This window comes from Phascolarctos cinereus, unplaced genomic scaffold, assembly GCF_003287225.1.
Source record: "Phascolarctos cinereus isolate Bilbo 61053 unplaced genomic scaffold, phaCin_HiC Scaffold_9;HRSCAF=440, whole genome shotgun sequence".
Lineage (NCBI taxonomy): Eukaryota > Metazoa > Chordata > Mammalia > Diprotodontia > Phascolarctidae > Phascolarctos > Phascolarctos cinereus.
Genome location: NW_027556402.1, coordinates 254,023,099 through 254,037,140, shown reverse-complemented (window position 1 = coordinate 254,037,140; position 14,042 = coordinate 254,023,099). Strand labels below are relative to the sequence as shown.

The window sequence follows — 14,042 nt, the reverse complement described above, 5'->3', positions numbered from 1 at the left end:
AAATCTACAAGAGATGTTGCAGAGGTGAAATTGACCGGCCTTGGCTATAGTTTGAATCTGAAGTGTCTGGGTGAGGAAGAGAGTGAGGGGTCCAGGATGACCCCTAAGTTGTGAACCTTAGGGGCTGGGAGGAGGGTGTTGTTCTTTACAGTAATGGAGAAGGGAGAAGGAGAGGAGAGTTTAGGGAGAAAGATGATGAGTTCGGTTTTGGACTTGTTGAGTTCAGAGTGTGTACTGGACGTGCAGATTGAACTGGAATCTAACCTCAGTTCCTACCCTTAACATTTATTTAAAGTCTTTCATCCTGCTTCATTAAATGAACTTGAACTTGAACTGCATATAAGGAGGGTGGGGAGGACTTGCCAGTGAGATCATCTGCCTCCCCTTCCCCCATGCCCTTTACCCCTTGCCCACACCCCCTTACAGTTCTCCTCTGCCTAGAATGGGTATCAAGATCATATTGCCTCAAAAAAGGACTTGGGTAAGGACTTTTTTCTCCATTTTGTAAAACAACATAAATCCATCTGACCTCATGGTTTTTTCCTTTGGCAATTCATTATGGCTTATTCAGTTTCTCTCTGAGATTGTATCATTTCAGAGCTTCATTTCTTTTGTTACTCGTTCTGGTATTTTATATTTTTGTAGAGACTCTTCGAGCTCCCTAGAAGTTTTTGTTTTGCTGGTATAAAATTGTATGTAGTGGCTTCTGAAAAATCTCTTTCATAGCCTTTGAAAGAGCATTTTCAGTGAAGCGGGTGGGGTGTGAATCCAGACTACTAGAGGCTGAGGACTTTTTCTAGAAGTTTAGCTGTAATTGGAAGAAGAGAGATAGGACAATGCCTTGGGGAATGGCTCCAACCAGTGAAGATATTTTAAGGATGTAAGCATGGCTGTAGGCAGCAGGGAAGGAGAGATTGAATAAAAAGGAATGATTGGAAAACCAGGCCCTAGTGATGATAGGCAAGGGATGGCATCCTCAGACATTATCACAAAGGAGGAGAGAGTGAGGACAAACATAGGGGGCCTTTAAGGTGTGGAATAAGGAAAGTTCTTAGCAATTGGTTTCTAGTTTCTCAGTCAAGCAAGAAGCAAAGGAGCTTGCCTTGAGGGGGAAGGGACAGAAGGTTCTATTATTGTTGATTTGAGAAGAGAAAGTTTGGACCAGTTACTATGGTGAGTGTGATAAGAGTTCATCAGAGAAGAATTAAAAATCTGTCCAGCTGAGGTGGTTACCTGAGTCATACAAGAGGAACAGCTGGAGGAGAGTTGGGCAAGCCAAGGGCTAAGTTTAGGAAGGAATGAGTATCACCAGGACCAAGGGGAAGGGGTTCATGGGCAGAAGGTAGTATTGTGGAAACAACATATTAGAGTCTCAGATTTGCAAATTAAAACAAAGTCTGGTGGCTTACCCAGAAGTTTACTATACCTTTAACTTTAGAAAGTTGGTGATCAAAATAGCCAGTGTGCAGACTCTTGTTGGCATTGTAGGGTATCCAAACCCCAACTTCTCATAGACACGATGTAGGACAGAATTGGTCTATTCTCATAAAAATGACTCACTGGAATCATTGTGATTTGAAATCTCTCATCCTGGGAATCCTTGAAGCTCCTTGATGATAGAACAGGCATTCTAGAGGGCACCATGGGTAGACTTCGTGGAGCGGTCACACTCCAACATCACTAAATATCATTGGTTTTTCTCTTTCTACTTGATAAACACCCTGTTCCCAAGTTGTAACTTTGATGTAAAACTCTACAAGCCAAAGGCATTTTTAGAACTTTGATGAGCACTTTGCAAGAATATAGAAGACCCAGGTTCCTACTGTCAAACTTGGGCTCTTGGTTGATAGAGAAAGGTCTATGTTGGGTGACTGTTCTTCAAAGAGTCAGCCAGTAAGCATTTTTTTTTTAGTTGAGTTAAGCTTTTTATTTAATGTTACAAAAAAAAAATTTAGTCAAACAGGCCAAAGCCTGTGTCATCGTCAGACTCCTCGGATTCTTCTTTTTTTGCTTCCTCTTTCTTCTCCTCAGCTGGGGCAGTTGTGCTAGCAGGAGCTGCCCCTCCAGCAGGGGCAGCACCACCAGCTGCTGGGGCAGGTCCACCAACTCCTACACTGCAGGTGAGATTTGCAATGTTGACATTGGATAGGGCCTTGGCAAATAATCCAGGCCAGAATGGTTCAGCATTTACACCTGCTGCTTTAATGAGGGCATTGATTTTATCCTTCATGACTGTAACCTCATTGTTGTAAAGGATGAGGGCAGAGTAGATGCAAGTGAGCTCCGAGACGGCCATTTCAGCAGAAGGATGAGGAGAGACTTGTTTGTAGTGATGAAGTGAGGGTTCACCCCAACGAGGCCTTAGCTTCCGAAGAAGAACCAAGCACCTTACAGACAACTGAAGAGCCAGTACGCATTTATTAAGTGCCTACTGTGTGCCCACGCACTTTTCTAAGTACTGGAGATACGAAGAAAGGCAAAGACAGTCCCCATCCTCAGAGAGCTTAAAAACTAATGGGAGAGCCAACATGGAAACAAATATGAACAAACTTTATACGAGATGAATAGGAAACACCTAACAGAGGAAAAGCTAGGATTCTGAGGGACTAGAAATGGAGTGTCTTGATGAGGAATGCCTGGGAGGTCAGTGTCACTGGATGGAAGAGTACTATAAGGTACAAGAAGACTGAGAAGGTTTTGGGGGCAAGGGACCTAGGTTTGAAAGATCAGTTGGAATACTACAACGTATACCGTTAATATCTTTTGTTTTTAGATCGCCTACATTTCCCACTCTGTTCCTCTCCCCACCTTGCCCAAAGAAGCATCTGTTGACAAGTATCCTTTTTAAAAATTTGACTCTGAATTTGGACCCTAATAAAGTATATTTTCATACAACAGAATACAAGAAGAGGCTTCTATGTGAAACCGCCAATCTCTCTTTCATGATGCTGGCTATGGAAAAAGCATATAGTCCATTCTACACATTCATTTCCAAACTGACCTGTTGACGTGTGTTCCCTTCTGAACATCCTTTAGTTTTGTCCACTTTTAAAACATTACGTTTTCCCTCCTTTTAGCATCACCATAGCTGAATCCCCTTCCTCCCACTCTGCCCCCGAGTTAAGAGCCCAGAGAAAGGGAAGAAAAACCCTTTTTAACAAAGAAGCATCATCAAGTCAAACATCCTCCCTCAATGTACACCTTCTGCTCCTCATGCCCCTCCCCCTCTGAGAGGAGAGGGCAAGCTGCTTATCACAGGGACTCCGGAGTCTTCAGGGGTCAGGCGGTGGTGTCATTGTAGAAATTGTTCTGCTTCTGGCAGTCCCAACAACCCAGGATTTTCTGTCATTTCTTCCAACCCACTAGATTCCATTCCATTCCCGTGCCTCAATTGGTCCAGCTAACCGTGTGCTGTCTCAGAGGAGGTCTAAGGCACCCCTTGGGGGCCAGTTTGTTTCTTTTCTTCTTTTTTCAGTCCCATCTTCAGGATCAGGACATTTCTTTTTTTTGCCTGTGACTTCCTCTTCCCAGTATCCCATCTCGTCTCTAATGCCTCCCAGTTGTTTCTTAGACGAGTTTGGTGTATGTACCAAACTCTTACCAATGAGAGGTTCACCTGATTTCTGCTCACTCCAGTCCTGTTAATCTGCCTTCTCACTCCCCCCAATGTAGCAAGATTCTTCTACTTGAGTGAATTCCTCCTTTGACCCTCCCTCTTCTTCCCCTCTTCAGACCCTTACAACAAATCCATTCCAGTCCCAAGATTTCTGTTTTTCTCACTGAACTCCCTTAAGGCCCTTTGAAAGATGTTAAGGTTCTACCGAGGCCAACAGCCCCAAAGAGATCTAAGGAGGAGGAAAAGAACCCACGTAAACAAACACACGTATAGCAGTGCTGTCTGTGGTGGCAAAGAATTGGAAGCCAAGGGGATGCTGTCCGTCGGGGTGTGGCTGAACGAAAATACGGCAGACGGTTGTGCTGTGAGAAGTGACGAAGAGGAGAGAAACTTGGGAGGATTCCTATGAACTCATATGACATGAATGATGCAGAGAACAAGGCCAGGAGAATGACTTATACAATCACACTGTCAAGACCATTTGGAAGAACTTAGGGAATGTCTTGACCAGTGAGCCGAGTAGAATGAGTGGAGGCACAGCCAGTCCTGGGAAGGTGGCCAGGAAGGCTGTGAAAGCTAGCTTCCATTGAGAGCTAGGAGAGGGAAGGAGTTAAGATGAAGGAACGTTTGTTGCCTATGGGACAGGCATTCCTGAGGGCCCTGTGGATGGGCTGGGTAGAGGCAGGATGAACCTCTGGGGGGCCAAGGTCGAGGGGGATGGAAAGAAGGAATCAGGTGGGGAGAGGTAGTGTGGACTGGGGTTCAAAGGATGCACTGGTCAGAATCACTGGGATGTGACAGGTGACCTTTGTCACCCAGTGGAGGACACCACTCCTGTTCCCTCAAAGGAGGAGCACAGCAGGAGATGGGAGCCCTGCACCTTCTCCATATGCCAGCTGGGAGACTGGGCAGGCAGCACAAGGTGCTCATACGGGTGCTGCTTCGGGGCAGATGGAAGACGCCCAGCAGGGCCCCTTGCAGCCCTTCCATGGGGACACGCTGCCCCCAGCAGGGGATGGAAGGCTCCAGGCACTAGGTCTGGCTTCTCATCTGAAGAGGGAGGCCGGTGATAAGGTCTGACAAGAGCAGAGAACTGACCGCAAGCCCCTGCCAGGTCTGCCTCTGACTCATCTTTCACTTGTCCACTAAAGCCCTCAGATCATCTTCAGAACCGTCTGTCCATGCCTCCCCCAGCTTGTACCGTGAAGATGACTCATATTTACGTGCAAGACTTGGCATGTATCACCACTGAACTTGGTTTTGTTCCATTCAGTCTGAGAGTCAAGCATGTCAAGCCATCGTTAGATCGTGACTCCACCATCCCGACGCCTTAGTCGCCTCTCCTGGCAGATTTCACCAGTCACAGTCAATGACATCACTGTTAAACAGCCCAGGGGCGGGCACAGATCCCTAGGGCTCCCCCGGGGAGACCTGCTGCCAGACACAGCTGGCCCCGGGGGTCCTGCCTTCCAGCCAGCTCTGAATCTGACTGTCCATCATCATCATGTGATCCATACCGTCTGCCATGGGATGCTCGATGGCAGGCTTTGCCCTCATCTCCCGGCTGCACCATCAGTCTGCTGGGCACCACACTGGCTGGTTCCCTTCTGGTTCACCAAACGCCCAATTTGGGGCTGGCAAGAAGCTCAGCATTCATCTAGTCCAGCCCCATCATTTTACAGATAAAAGAAACTAAGGCCCAGAGGGGAAGTGAATTGCCTGGCTGGTTAGCGGCCCAGTCTATTACAGCCTCCTTAGTGTGTAAGTTTTGTGCAGCACAAGACTCATTTTAGCAGTCCCCAATCACTCGGGGTCACAGCCCCAGAATTTCCCATGGGAGGGGGTCAGGGGGCAGCAAGAGAGAATTAGAGCTGAAAGAACTGAAGAATGTGACAACATTTATTAAATGCCCATTTCCATCCAGGGGGACAGGCTCCAGACTGCCCCAAGAGCGAAGAGCCCTTTTCTAAGTTACAAGAGGTTAATGGCCCTCTGAAAAGAATCAGAAGAGGCCAGAAGTCTCCTGGAGACAAAGAACCTTCTTCCCTGTGGCTTCCAGAGAGCAGCAGGGCCCAGGCTGGGGGACGCCGAGAGACGGCCTGTCACGCCTCGTTGAAGACCAAAATTAAACGTGCACCAGGATCTCTCCACTCAGCTTACAAGTCCTGTGACAAATGACAGAGAAATAAAATCAGCAACCCTCCACCAAGAGCAGTGAAGGTCCGGCCTGGGGGCAGCCAGGCCTCTCAACAGCTTGACGGGAGCCCTGCTGGGCCCACCCCCAACCCAACAGCAGCAGAAGAAAGGACCTAGACAAAGCCTTACCCAGGTAGTCGTCCATCAGGGAGCCAATAGCGAACTACAGGAGAAGAGAAAAGGCACAAGGTCAGAGCAACTGAAGCCCAGCACCCCGACCCAGGGACCCAGCCTCCCCCTCCCCCTCCCCCAGCAAAGCTGGGTCACTCAGGCTGAGCACACCGAATGTGTCTGGCAAGGGAACCACTCACAATATCGTTCTTGTCCACCCGGGTTCCCACAATCTTCAGGCGGATTTCATCGTCCTGCTGAATCACAATGTCCTGGGGGCAGAGGGACAGACACAAGTCTGAATCGTCCAGGTGAGGGGGGTAGACCCTTCTCATCAGCTGTATCCCAGCAGCCGATTTCATTTCCTCCTCCCACCTTCTCACCTCATCCACTGTTTTGTAACATGGAGGGTTAGAGTTGGGATCAAATTCCATCTCCGAGGGGATGGACTGAAAAGGAAACAAGAATGTGCAGATGTGGGTCCACCGGGTGCTCAATGTGCATCGTGAACAGAGGCCTTCTCCTCACCCCACCCAGGCTCCCGGACTCACATGGCGAGAGATGAAGCAAGACATGGGTCCAATTTCTGTGAAGAGTCCCACCTGCAGCAAGGAATGGCAAGAAATAAAGGGCCCTGAGCAGTCCCCCAGCGCGTCCTCATCTCCCATCGCCACCCAGCCCTAGCCAGCTCTTCTGAGGGCTCACCTTGTTGACCTGGGTGACAACAGCATCTACAACCTCGCCCTTGAAAGGACGGAAGACGATGGCTTTATACTTGACAGGATATAGAACAAATCCTCGCCCAGGCTGGATTACCCCGGCCCCAATGTTGTCAATGGTGGTGACGGCAATCACAAAGCCATACCTGGAAGGGAAGAAGGAAGGACAAGGTGCCAGTTGGGGCGAGGGCCAAGGAGCCCTCCAGATCCTCTGTACAGATGAGGGAGGGATGGAGGACAGCTCATTGGTAAGCTGCAGAGCTAGGCGTCGAACCCAGGTGCTCGGCCTCTTTCCATTCCTTTCCTAGAACCCTAAATTCATGCGAATCCAGACTAATGCAGAGACCAGTCTAGACTGTGAAATGATACTGAAACGGTCATTTCAGACCTCAAATGACTGACCTTCCTTCTGTCCTTCCTTCTTTCTTGCTTGCTTGGCAGTTGGGGTTAAGTGACTTGCCCAGGGTCACACAGCTGGTACGTGTCAAGTGTTTGGTCTGAGGCCGGATTTGAACTCAGGTCCTCCTGACTTCAGGGCTGGTGCTCTATCCACTGAGCCACCTAGCTGCCCCTACAAATGACCTTATTTCCAAAGAAGTAATCTTTGAAGTATTTGGTGCTAATTTAAACATGGAAAAGGGGATGAGCGGAACAACCTAGTAAACAAGCAGCAGAAAAAGCCCAAATTCAATGACTCCATGAGGCCACCAGGAAGGGCATGAAGGACACGGGACAAGACATCACCCTCTTACCCCAGGTGCCTCAGAGGAGATTCGTGACGTGGACCTGACAGGCAACCCCAGGCTCCCGCCTGGCCTCGGCTGGGGGACGGGACGGAGAGAGGGGCCAAGCCTGGGAAGCGAGTGTCCTTCCTCTCCAGGGCTTCAGCTCCTTCTCAGTAAATGAAGGTAACAAAGCATATAAGAAGCCCCTGCCCCAAAGGGAAAGGGAAGGCATGCTGCTAACCTCCAAGCCCCTACTCAAGTTCTCCACCACCAACCAAGGTTTCCTCAGGCCTCACAATGGGCAAGGCCTTGAGTTGGGGGGAAGGACTCAAAATGCTGAAACTCCTGGTTTATGGCCTCAAGGAACTCCTAATCAATTTGGGGAGAAAGGTGACAAATTCTTCTGTTCTACTTATACTACTCTAATTTGTTCTGGAAGCAGAAGAAACCTGGGTTCAAATCCCACCTTTAATTACTTATTACTATCTGAGAGGCAGCTAGGTGGTACAGTGGAGTCAGGAAGACCTGGGTTCAAATCCAGCCTCAGACTCTGTCTAGCTGTGTGACCCTGGGCAAGTCATTTAACCTCTGTTTGCCTTCATTCACTGGAAAAGGAAATGGCAAACTATTCCACTATCCTTGCCAAGAAAACCCCACGGACTGTACTGGACAGTACTGGCGTGCACGATTGAACCAGTATTCATCTGGGCCTCTGGCCGAGTCACACATCTCTTTTCATCCATAAAACAGGGATAACAATGTCCCTGGGACTTACCCAACACGTTTAAGGATCAAATGAAGAACATGAGTACTTTGCAAACTTTAAGGAATTGCAGGGAGGTCAGAGGTCACCATATGGATCAGTGTCCGGTTCTCCCCCGGCCCCCACTCCCCAGGCTGCCCCATACCTTCTCGATAAAGTCCTCTCCCACTCCCTCCTTCTGGCCTAGCTGTGACCTTAGTGTCTCAAAGGCCACGTGAGAAGAGTCCATACTGGTTCAGAACACTCCAGAAAAGGGGGAGTTGGGGGGAGGGGTAGTCACAACAATAAACACCAATGACCAGCATTTATGTAGTGGTTTAGAGTTCATAAAGCGCTTTCCAAGTTGTCAGATTTGACAACCCCAGGAGGTAGGTGATCTCCATCTGACAGATGAGGAAACTGAGGCAGGCAGGGTGAAGTGACTTGCCCAGGGTCACACAGCTAGTGTCTGAGGCCACATCTGAACTCGGGTCTTCCTGATTCCAGGCCAGGCACTCTGCAAACTTGGCTGTACGACAAGTCAAGACTCTGGACAAGCTGCTCCATTCTCAGTCACTGCCCTCCAAGTGTTTCATGTAAAACCCTAGGGACGGAGCTTCATTTGGGATCAGAGTCTCGGGTTCAAATCCTGCCTCCACCATTAGGTGTCTCCCAAACTAGGCTCCACCGTCCCTGGGGGCCTTGTCTCTCTCTCTCCATCCAGGATGCTACGCATCCCATCACTTCCTCACTGCGCCACCCTGAGCCTCAGTTTCCCCGTCTGTCCCACGGGGCTGACGGCATCTGTCAAAGTGCCTGGCAGACAGTAGGCGCCCACCAAGTGCTCGTTTCCTCTTTCCCCACGGCCCTGAGCACAAGTCCCAGGAGTGATCACCAGGGGTAGGTGGGGCCTGGCCACGGCCTTCAAGGCTCCCGCCCTTCACTCACTTGCCCGTGCACGTGCCCTCCACCTCGGTGAACAGCTTCTGCTTGACCGTGTTGAGCAGGTTCGGCCCGAAGTAGCGCGGGTGCAGCAGGATCTCGTGCTCCAGGGAGATCTGCGGGAAACGTACGGTGCGGCGGGACCAGGCGCCGGGCTTGCGGCCCGCGCCTCCGCCCCCCCACCCCAGCCGCCCCGGCCCCCTTCCCCCCCCCTCCGCGGCACTCACGTGGTAAAACATCGTCTCCGAGAACCGAGGGCGGGAGGGAGCCGCCTCAGGGGCTCGGATCCGCAGGCCCGACCGGAAGCCACGGAGCTTCCGGGGCAACAAGGCCCGCCCCTCCCGGCTCCGCCCACAACAGCCTCGCTCCTTTGCCTTACCCTCGGGCCACCTGATTGGCTAGTGCGCGTTCCGGTTCCGCCCCTCGCGCGCTTCTCCTCCTCCCCCACCTCACGCACCCTAGAGTCTCTGGGCTCTCAGGATTGCTCCACCCCTTCTGATTTAGCTCTCTATTGCTCTCCCTGGGCCCCGCCTCCCGCGGGGGATAGTTGATTGGCTACTGGACAAGGCCCCCCCCCTTAAGGACGGAGCCCACAGCCTAGTCCACGTTCGTCTCTCCTTCGCGGCTGCTGATTGGCTCGTTCCAGACCCGGTCCTCAAGGCCCCGCCCCCAGCCCCTAAGCCCCGCCACGTGCTGGAGGAGAGCTTGTTTTGGGTGATCTCGGAGGAAGGCGGGAAGAAGCCTGGCTGACGGGCGGGGCGTGTGACCCCAGCCGTCCAATCACCCAGCGTTTATTAAGTGGCGACCACTCCGACTCTAGAAGCTTCCTTGGCTCCCTATGACCTCTATGATTAAATATAAAAACTTCTCATTTAACTCCCCAACCAGCCAACCTTGCAGGGCTGATCGCTTTGTGTGCTCTCTACCCTCCACCCACAGAAAAAGAAAAAACAAAACCTTTATAACAAATACGCAGTCAAGCAGCGTCTTTCCGTGTCCACTTCTCAATCGTCCAGCCTTGCCAGGTTTCTTCATGGCTCAGGGCTCTGCTGACCCCAGGGGGGAGGGGGTACCCCAAAGGGCTCGGGTCTTATCTACCCTGGAGTATGGGCACTGAGCCCCTCTCTTCCTTCTCCTGTAATCTCCTTTCAAATGCCATTTCCTACTTGAGACCTTTCCTAGTCCCCCTTCCAGGGTCATCTCCAGTCGTCCAGATCCATATCTGGTCCTGCTGTGGTGGAGAAAGCGAGGCTGGTGACTTTGCACAGCCCTGCCTCACTTAAATCCAATTTACTTTCAAGGCATGGCATCACCTCCCTGTCATCATGATCCTCTTCAGAAGGAAGGACAAACCACAGCAGTCCCCCCTACCTCTATAGCCAGCTGAGTGCCCCCCCATTACTTTGCATTAACCTCACTGTATATAATCGTTATTTTTTTCTTTAATTTTTTTTAGTTTTCAATATTCACTTCCATAAAATTTTGAGTTTCTCCCTCTCCTTCCCCCAGCCCAAGACAGGGTACAATTGTATATAGGCTCTCTCTATATATTCATATTGAACCTATTTTCACATTAGTCATGTTGTAAAGAAGAATTAGACTCAATGGGAGGAACCACGAGAAAGAAGAAACAAAACAAAAAGAAAAAGAGAGCAAATGGTATATGCTTCCATCTGCATTCAGACTCCATAGCTCTTTCTCTGGATGTGGATAGCATTTTCCTTCATGACTCTTTTGGAATTGCCTTAGATCCTTGCATTGCTGAGAAGAGGTAAGTCTATCAAAGTTGGTCATCGAACAACATGGCTGTTACAGTGTACAACATTCTCCTGGTTCTGCTCACTTCACTCAGCATCAGTCCATACAAGTCTTCCAGGTTTTTCTGAAGTCCACCTGCTCATCATTTCTTGTAGCACAATAGTATTCCATTACATTCATATACCACATAATGTTCAGCCATTCCCCAATTTATGGGCATCCCCTCAATTTCCAATTCTTTGCCACCACAAAAAGAGCTGCTCTATATATAGAGAACTAAGTCAAATTTATAAGAATACAAGTCATTCCCCAATTGATAAATGGTCAAAGGATATAAACAGGCAGTTTTCAGATGAAATTAAAGCTACCTATATTCATATGAAAAAATGCTCTAAATCATTATTGATTAGAGAAATGCAAATCAAAACAACTCTGAGGTACCACATCACACCTATCAGATTGGCCAACATGACAAAACAGGAAAGTGATAAATGTTGGGGAAGATGTGGGAAAACTGGAACACTAATGCATTGTTGGTGGAGTTGTAAACTGATCCAGCCATTCTGGAGAGCAATTTGGAACTCTGCCCAAAGGGCTATAAAAATGTGCATACCCTTTGATCCAGCAATAGCACTTCTAGGGCTATATCCCAAAGAGATCATACAAATGGGAAAACAGCTCACATGTACAAAAATATTTATAGCAGCTCTTTGTGTGGTGGCCAAGAATTGGAAAGTGAGAGAATGCCCATCAATTGGGGAATGGCTGAACAAGCTGTGGTAGATGAATGTAATAGAATACTATTGTGCTATAAGAAATGATGAACAGGCTGACTTCAGAAAAACCTGGAGAGACTTGTATGGTCTGATGTTGAGTGAAGTGAGCAGAACCAGGAGAACATTCTACACAGTAGCAGCCACGTTGTGCAATGCCTGACCTTGATAAATTTGGCTCTTCTCAGCAATGCAAGGATCTAAAACATCTCCAAAGGTCTCATGATGGAAAATGCAATCCACATCCAAAGAAAGAACTGTGGAGTTTCAATGCAGATCAAAGCATACTGTTTGCTATTTTTTTCTTCTGTTGAGTTTTATTTCCTCTTTCAGGTGGTTCCTCCTAATGGTTCTAATTCTTACTTACAACATCACTCATCTGAAAATATGTTTAATAGGAATATATATATATATACAGTCTACATCAGATTGCGTGCCATCTTGGGGAGGAGCTGGGGAAGTAGGGGGGGAAAAATTAAAACTCAAAAGCTTACGGAAGTGATTGATGATAAATCAAAATAAATTAATTTTAAAAAATTAAAAAAAAAAGAAATGATGGGCAGGTGGACTTCAGAAAAACCTGGAAAGACTTGTATGGACCGACGCAGAGTGAAATGAGCAGAACCAGCAGAACATTGTCCACAGTAACAGCCACACTGTGTGATGACTGACTTTGATAGGCTTGACTCTTCTCGGCAATGCAAGGATCTAGAACATCTCCAAAGGCCCCATGATGGAAAATGCTCTCCACATCCAGAGAAAGAACGATGGAGTTTGAATGCAGATCAAAGCATGCTATTTCCTCATTGTTTTGTTTTGTTTTGACTTTCTCATGGTTTTTCCCTTTTGTTCTGATTCTTCTGTCACAACATGACTAATGTGGAAATATGTTTAATACGATTGGCTATGTAAAGCCTGTACCAGATTGCTTGCCTTCTTGGGGAGGAGGGGGGGAGGGGGGAGGGAGGGAAGGAGAAAAACACTTGGAACTCAAAATCTTATAAAAGTGAATATTGAAAAATAAAGAAAGGGGGAAAAAAGATAAACCACATGTCCAAATATCTAAAGATGAAGGAGATTTGATGGACTGAAAATGCAGAATGAGACCTACCTACACATGGCTAAGGTGGGAATTCATTTTGCTAGATTCTACCTTTTTATTTTGAGTGTTAAAAAAAATGTGCAATTGCAGTTAGATAAGATATGCTTGTAAAACATTTTCAAAATAGATAAAAAAGTGCTTGGTGAAAGACTGCTGAGTGTGGAGTCCAAGAACCGGAGTTCAAACGTCAGCTCTGCCCACTCACTCCCTTGTGGGATGTCAGGCTGAGAAGTCTAAGAGACAGAGGCAGCCTGTAGGCAGAAGCAGGGTATTTCTACACAGGCAAAGCAAGTCCAAGACTGTCCGCCTGAAAGGAACTCATTGATTGACCAATGTATGAGGCAGGAAGGCAGCACGATGGATAGAGCCCTGGACTTGGAGTCAAGAAAACCTGCATTCAAATCCAGCCTCAGACACTGGGTGATGGACCCTGTGTCTACCTCAGTTTTCTCATCTGTAAAATGAGTTCCACAACACACCTCCCAGGGTGGTTGTGAGGATCAAATGAATTAATATTTGTAAAGTGCTTTGCCAACGCTAAAGTGTCACCTCCATGCCCAAACAGGAGGGGGAGGGAATCATTACTTATAAAGTGCCTACTATGTGGGAAGCACATTGGGCCTTCCCTGCCTCTGCCTTATGCCCCCTCCCACCACCCAGGTGCGTCACAGTCGGTTGTGTTGTGGGTGGCAGTGCAGGCCCACGGAAGAGCCCGTTGGATCAGGGTTGGAGCAGACTCGGCTCTGAACTAGTGGGATCCATAGCTTGAGTCACTCCAGCCTGGCGGGCTGAGAGGTGGACATGGAGTCAGGAAGACCTGGGTTCGAATCCTGCCTCTCCCCCTCTCACCTGTGACTCTGCCTGGTTTCAGCTCCACAGAACAAGATGCCCCTAGGCCAGGGACCCCCTGGTGCCCTTGCCCCCTCCCTCCTTTCATGCGTTATCTTCCCCCGTTAGATGGCAAGCTCCTTGAGGGCAGAGACTATCTTTTGCCTCTTTTTGTATCCCCAGTGCTTAGCGCAGAGCCTGGGACATTTTGCTGTTCAGTCCTGTCCCGCTCTTCACGACCCCACGTGGGGTTTCCCTGGCAGAGATACTGGAGTGGTTCGCCATTTCCTTCTCCAGCTCATTTTAGAGAGGAGGAAACTGAGGCGAACAGGGTTGTGACTTGCCCAGGGTCACCTAGCTAATAAGTGTCTGAGGATGGATTTGAACTCATGAAGATGAGTCTTCCTGACTCTAGGTCTGGCGCTCTGTGAGCTATGGCGCCACCTAGCTGCCTGTGCCTGTTACACAGTAGGCATTTAAAAATGTATGTCGAATAGAAGGGAGGGCAGATAGGGGGAGGGAGTAGTCAG

The 14,042-nt window shown here is 48.7% G+C and overlaps 1 protein-coding gene and 1 pseudogene across 1 annotated transcript; both read right to left on the bottom strand.

Moving 5' to 3' along the window:
- Nucleotides 1–1,950: 1,950 nt before the first annotated feature.
- On the bottom strand, nucleotides 1,951–5,392 carry LOC110195519 (large ribosomal subunit protein P1 pseudogene; annotated as a pseudogene).
- A 105-nt stretch (nucleotides 5,393–5,497) lies between these two features.
- On the bottom strand, nucleotides 5,498–9,387 carry POLR2G (RNA polymerase II subunit G). Its single transcript, XM_020968373.2, has 8 exons — nucleotides 9,279–9,387; nucleotides 9,058–9,167; nucleotides 6,629–6,788; nucleotides 6,475–6,525; nucleotides 6,307–6,372; nucleotides 6,124–6,195; nucleotides 5,942–5,975; nucleotides 5,498–5,781 (listed from the first exon to the last, which is right to left on the bottom strand). The coding sequence occupies exons 1-8, from the start codon at nucleotides 9,288–9,290 to the stop codon at nucleotides 5,768–5,770; spliced, it is 519 nt and encodes a 172-aa protein (XP_020824032.1). The 5' UTR covers nucleotides 9,291–9,387; the 3' UTR covers nucleotides 5,498–5,767.
- Nucleotides 9,388–14,042: the final 4,655 nt, after the last annotated feature.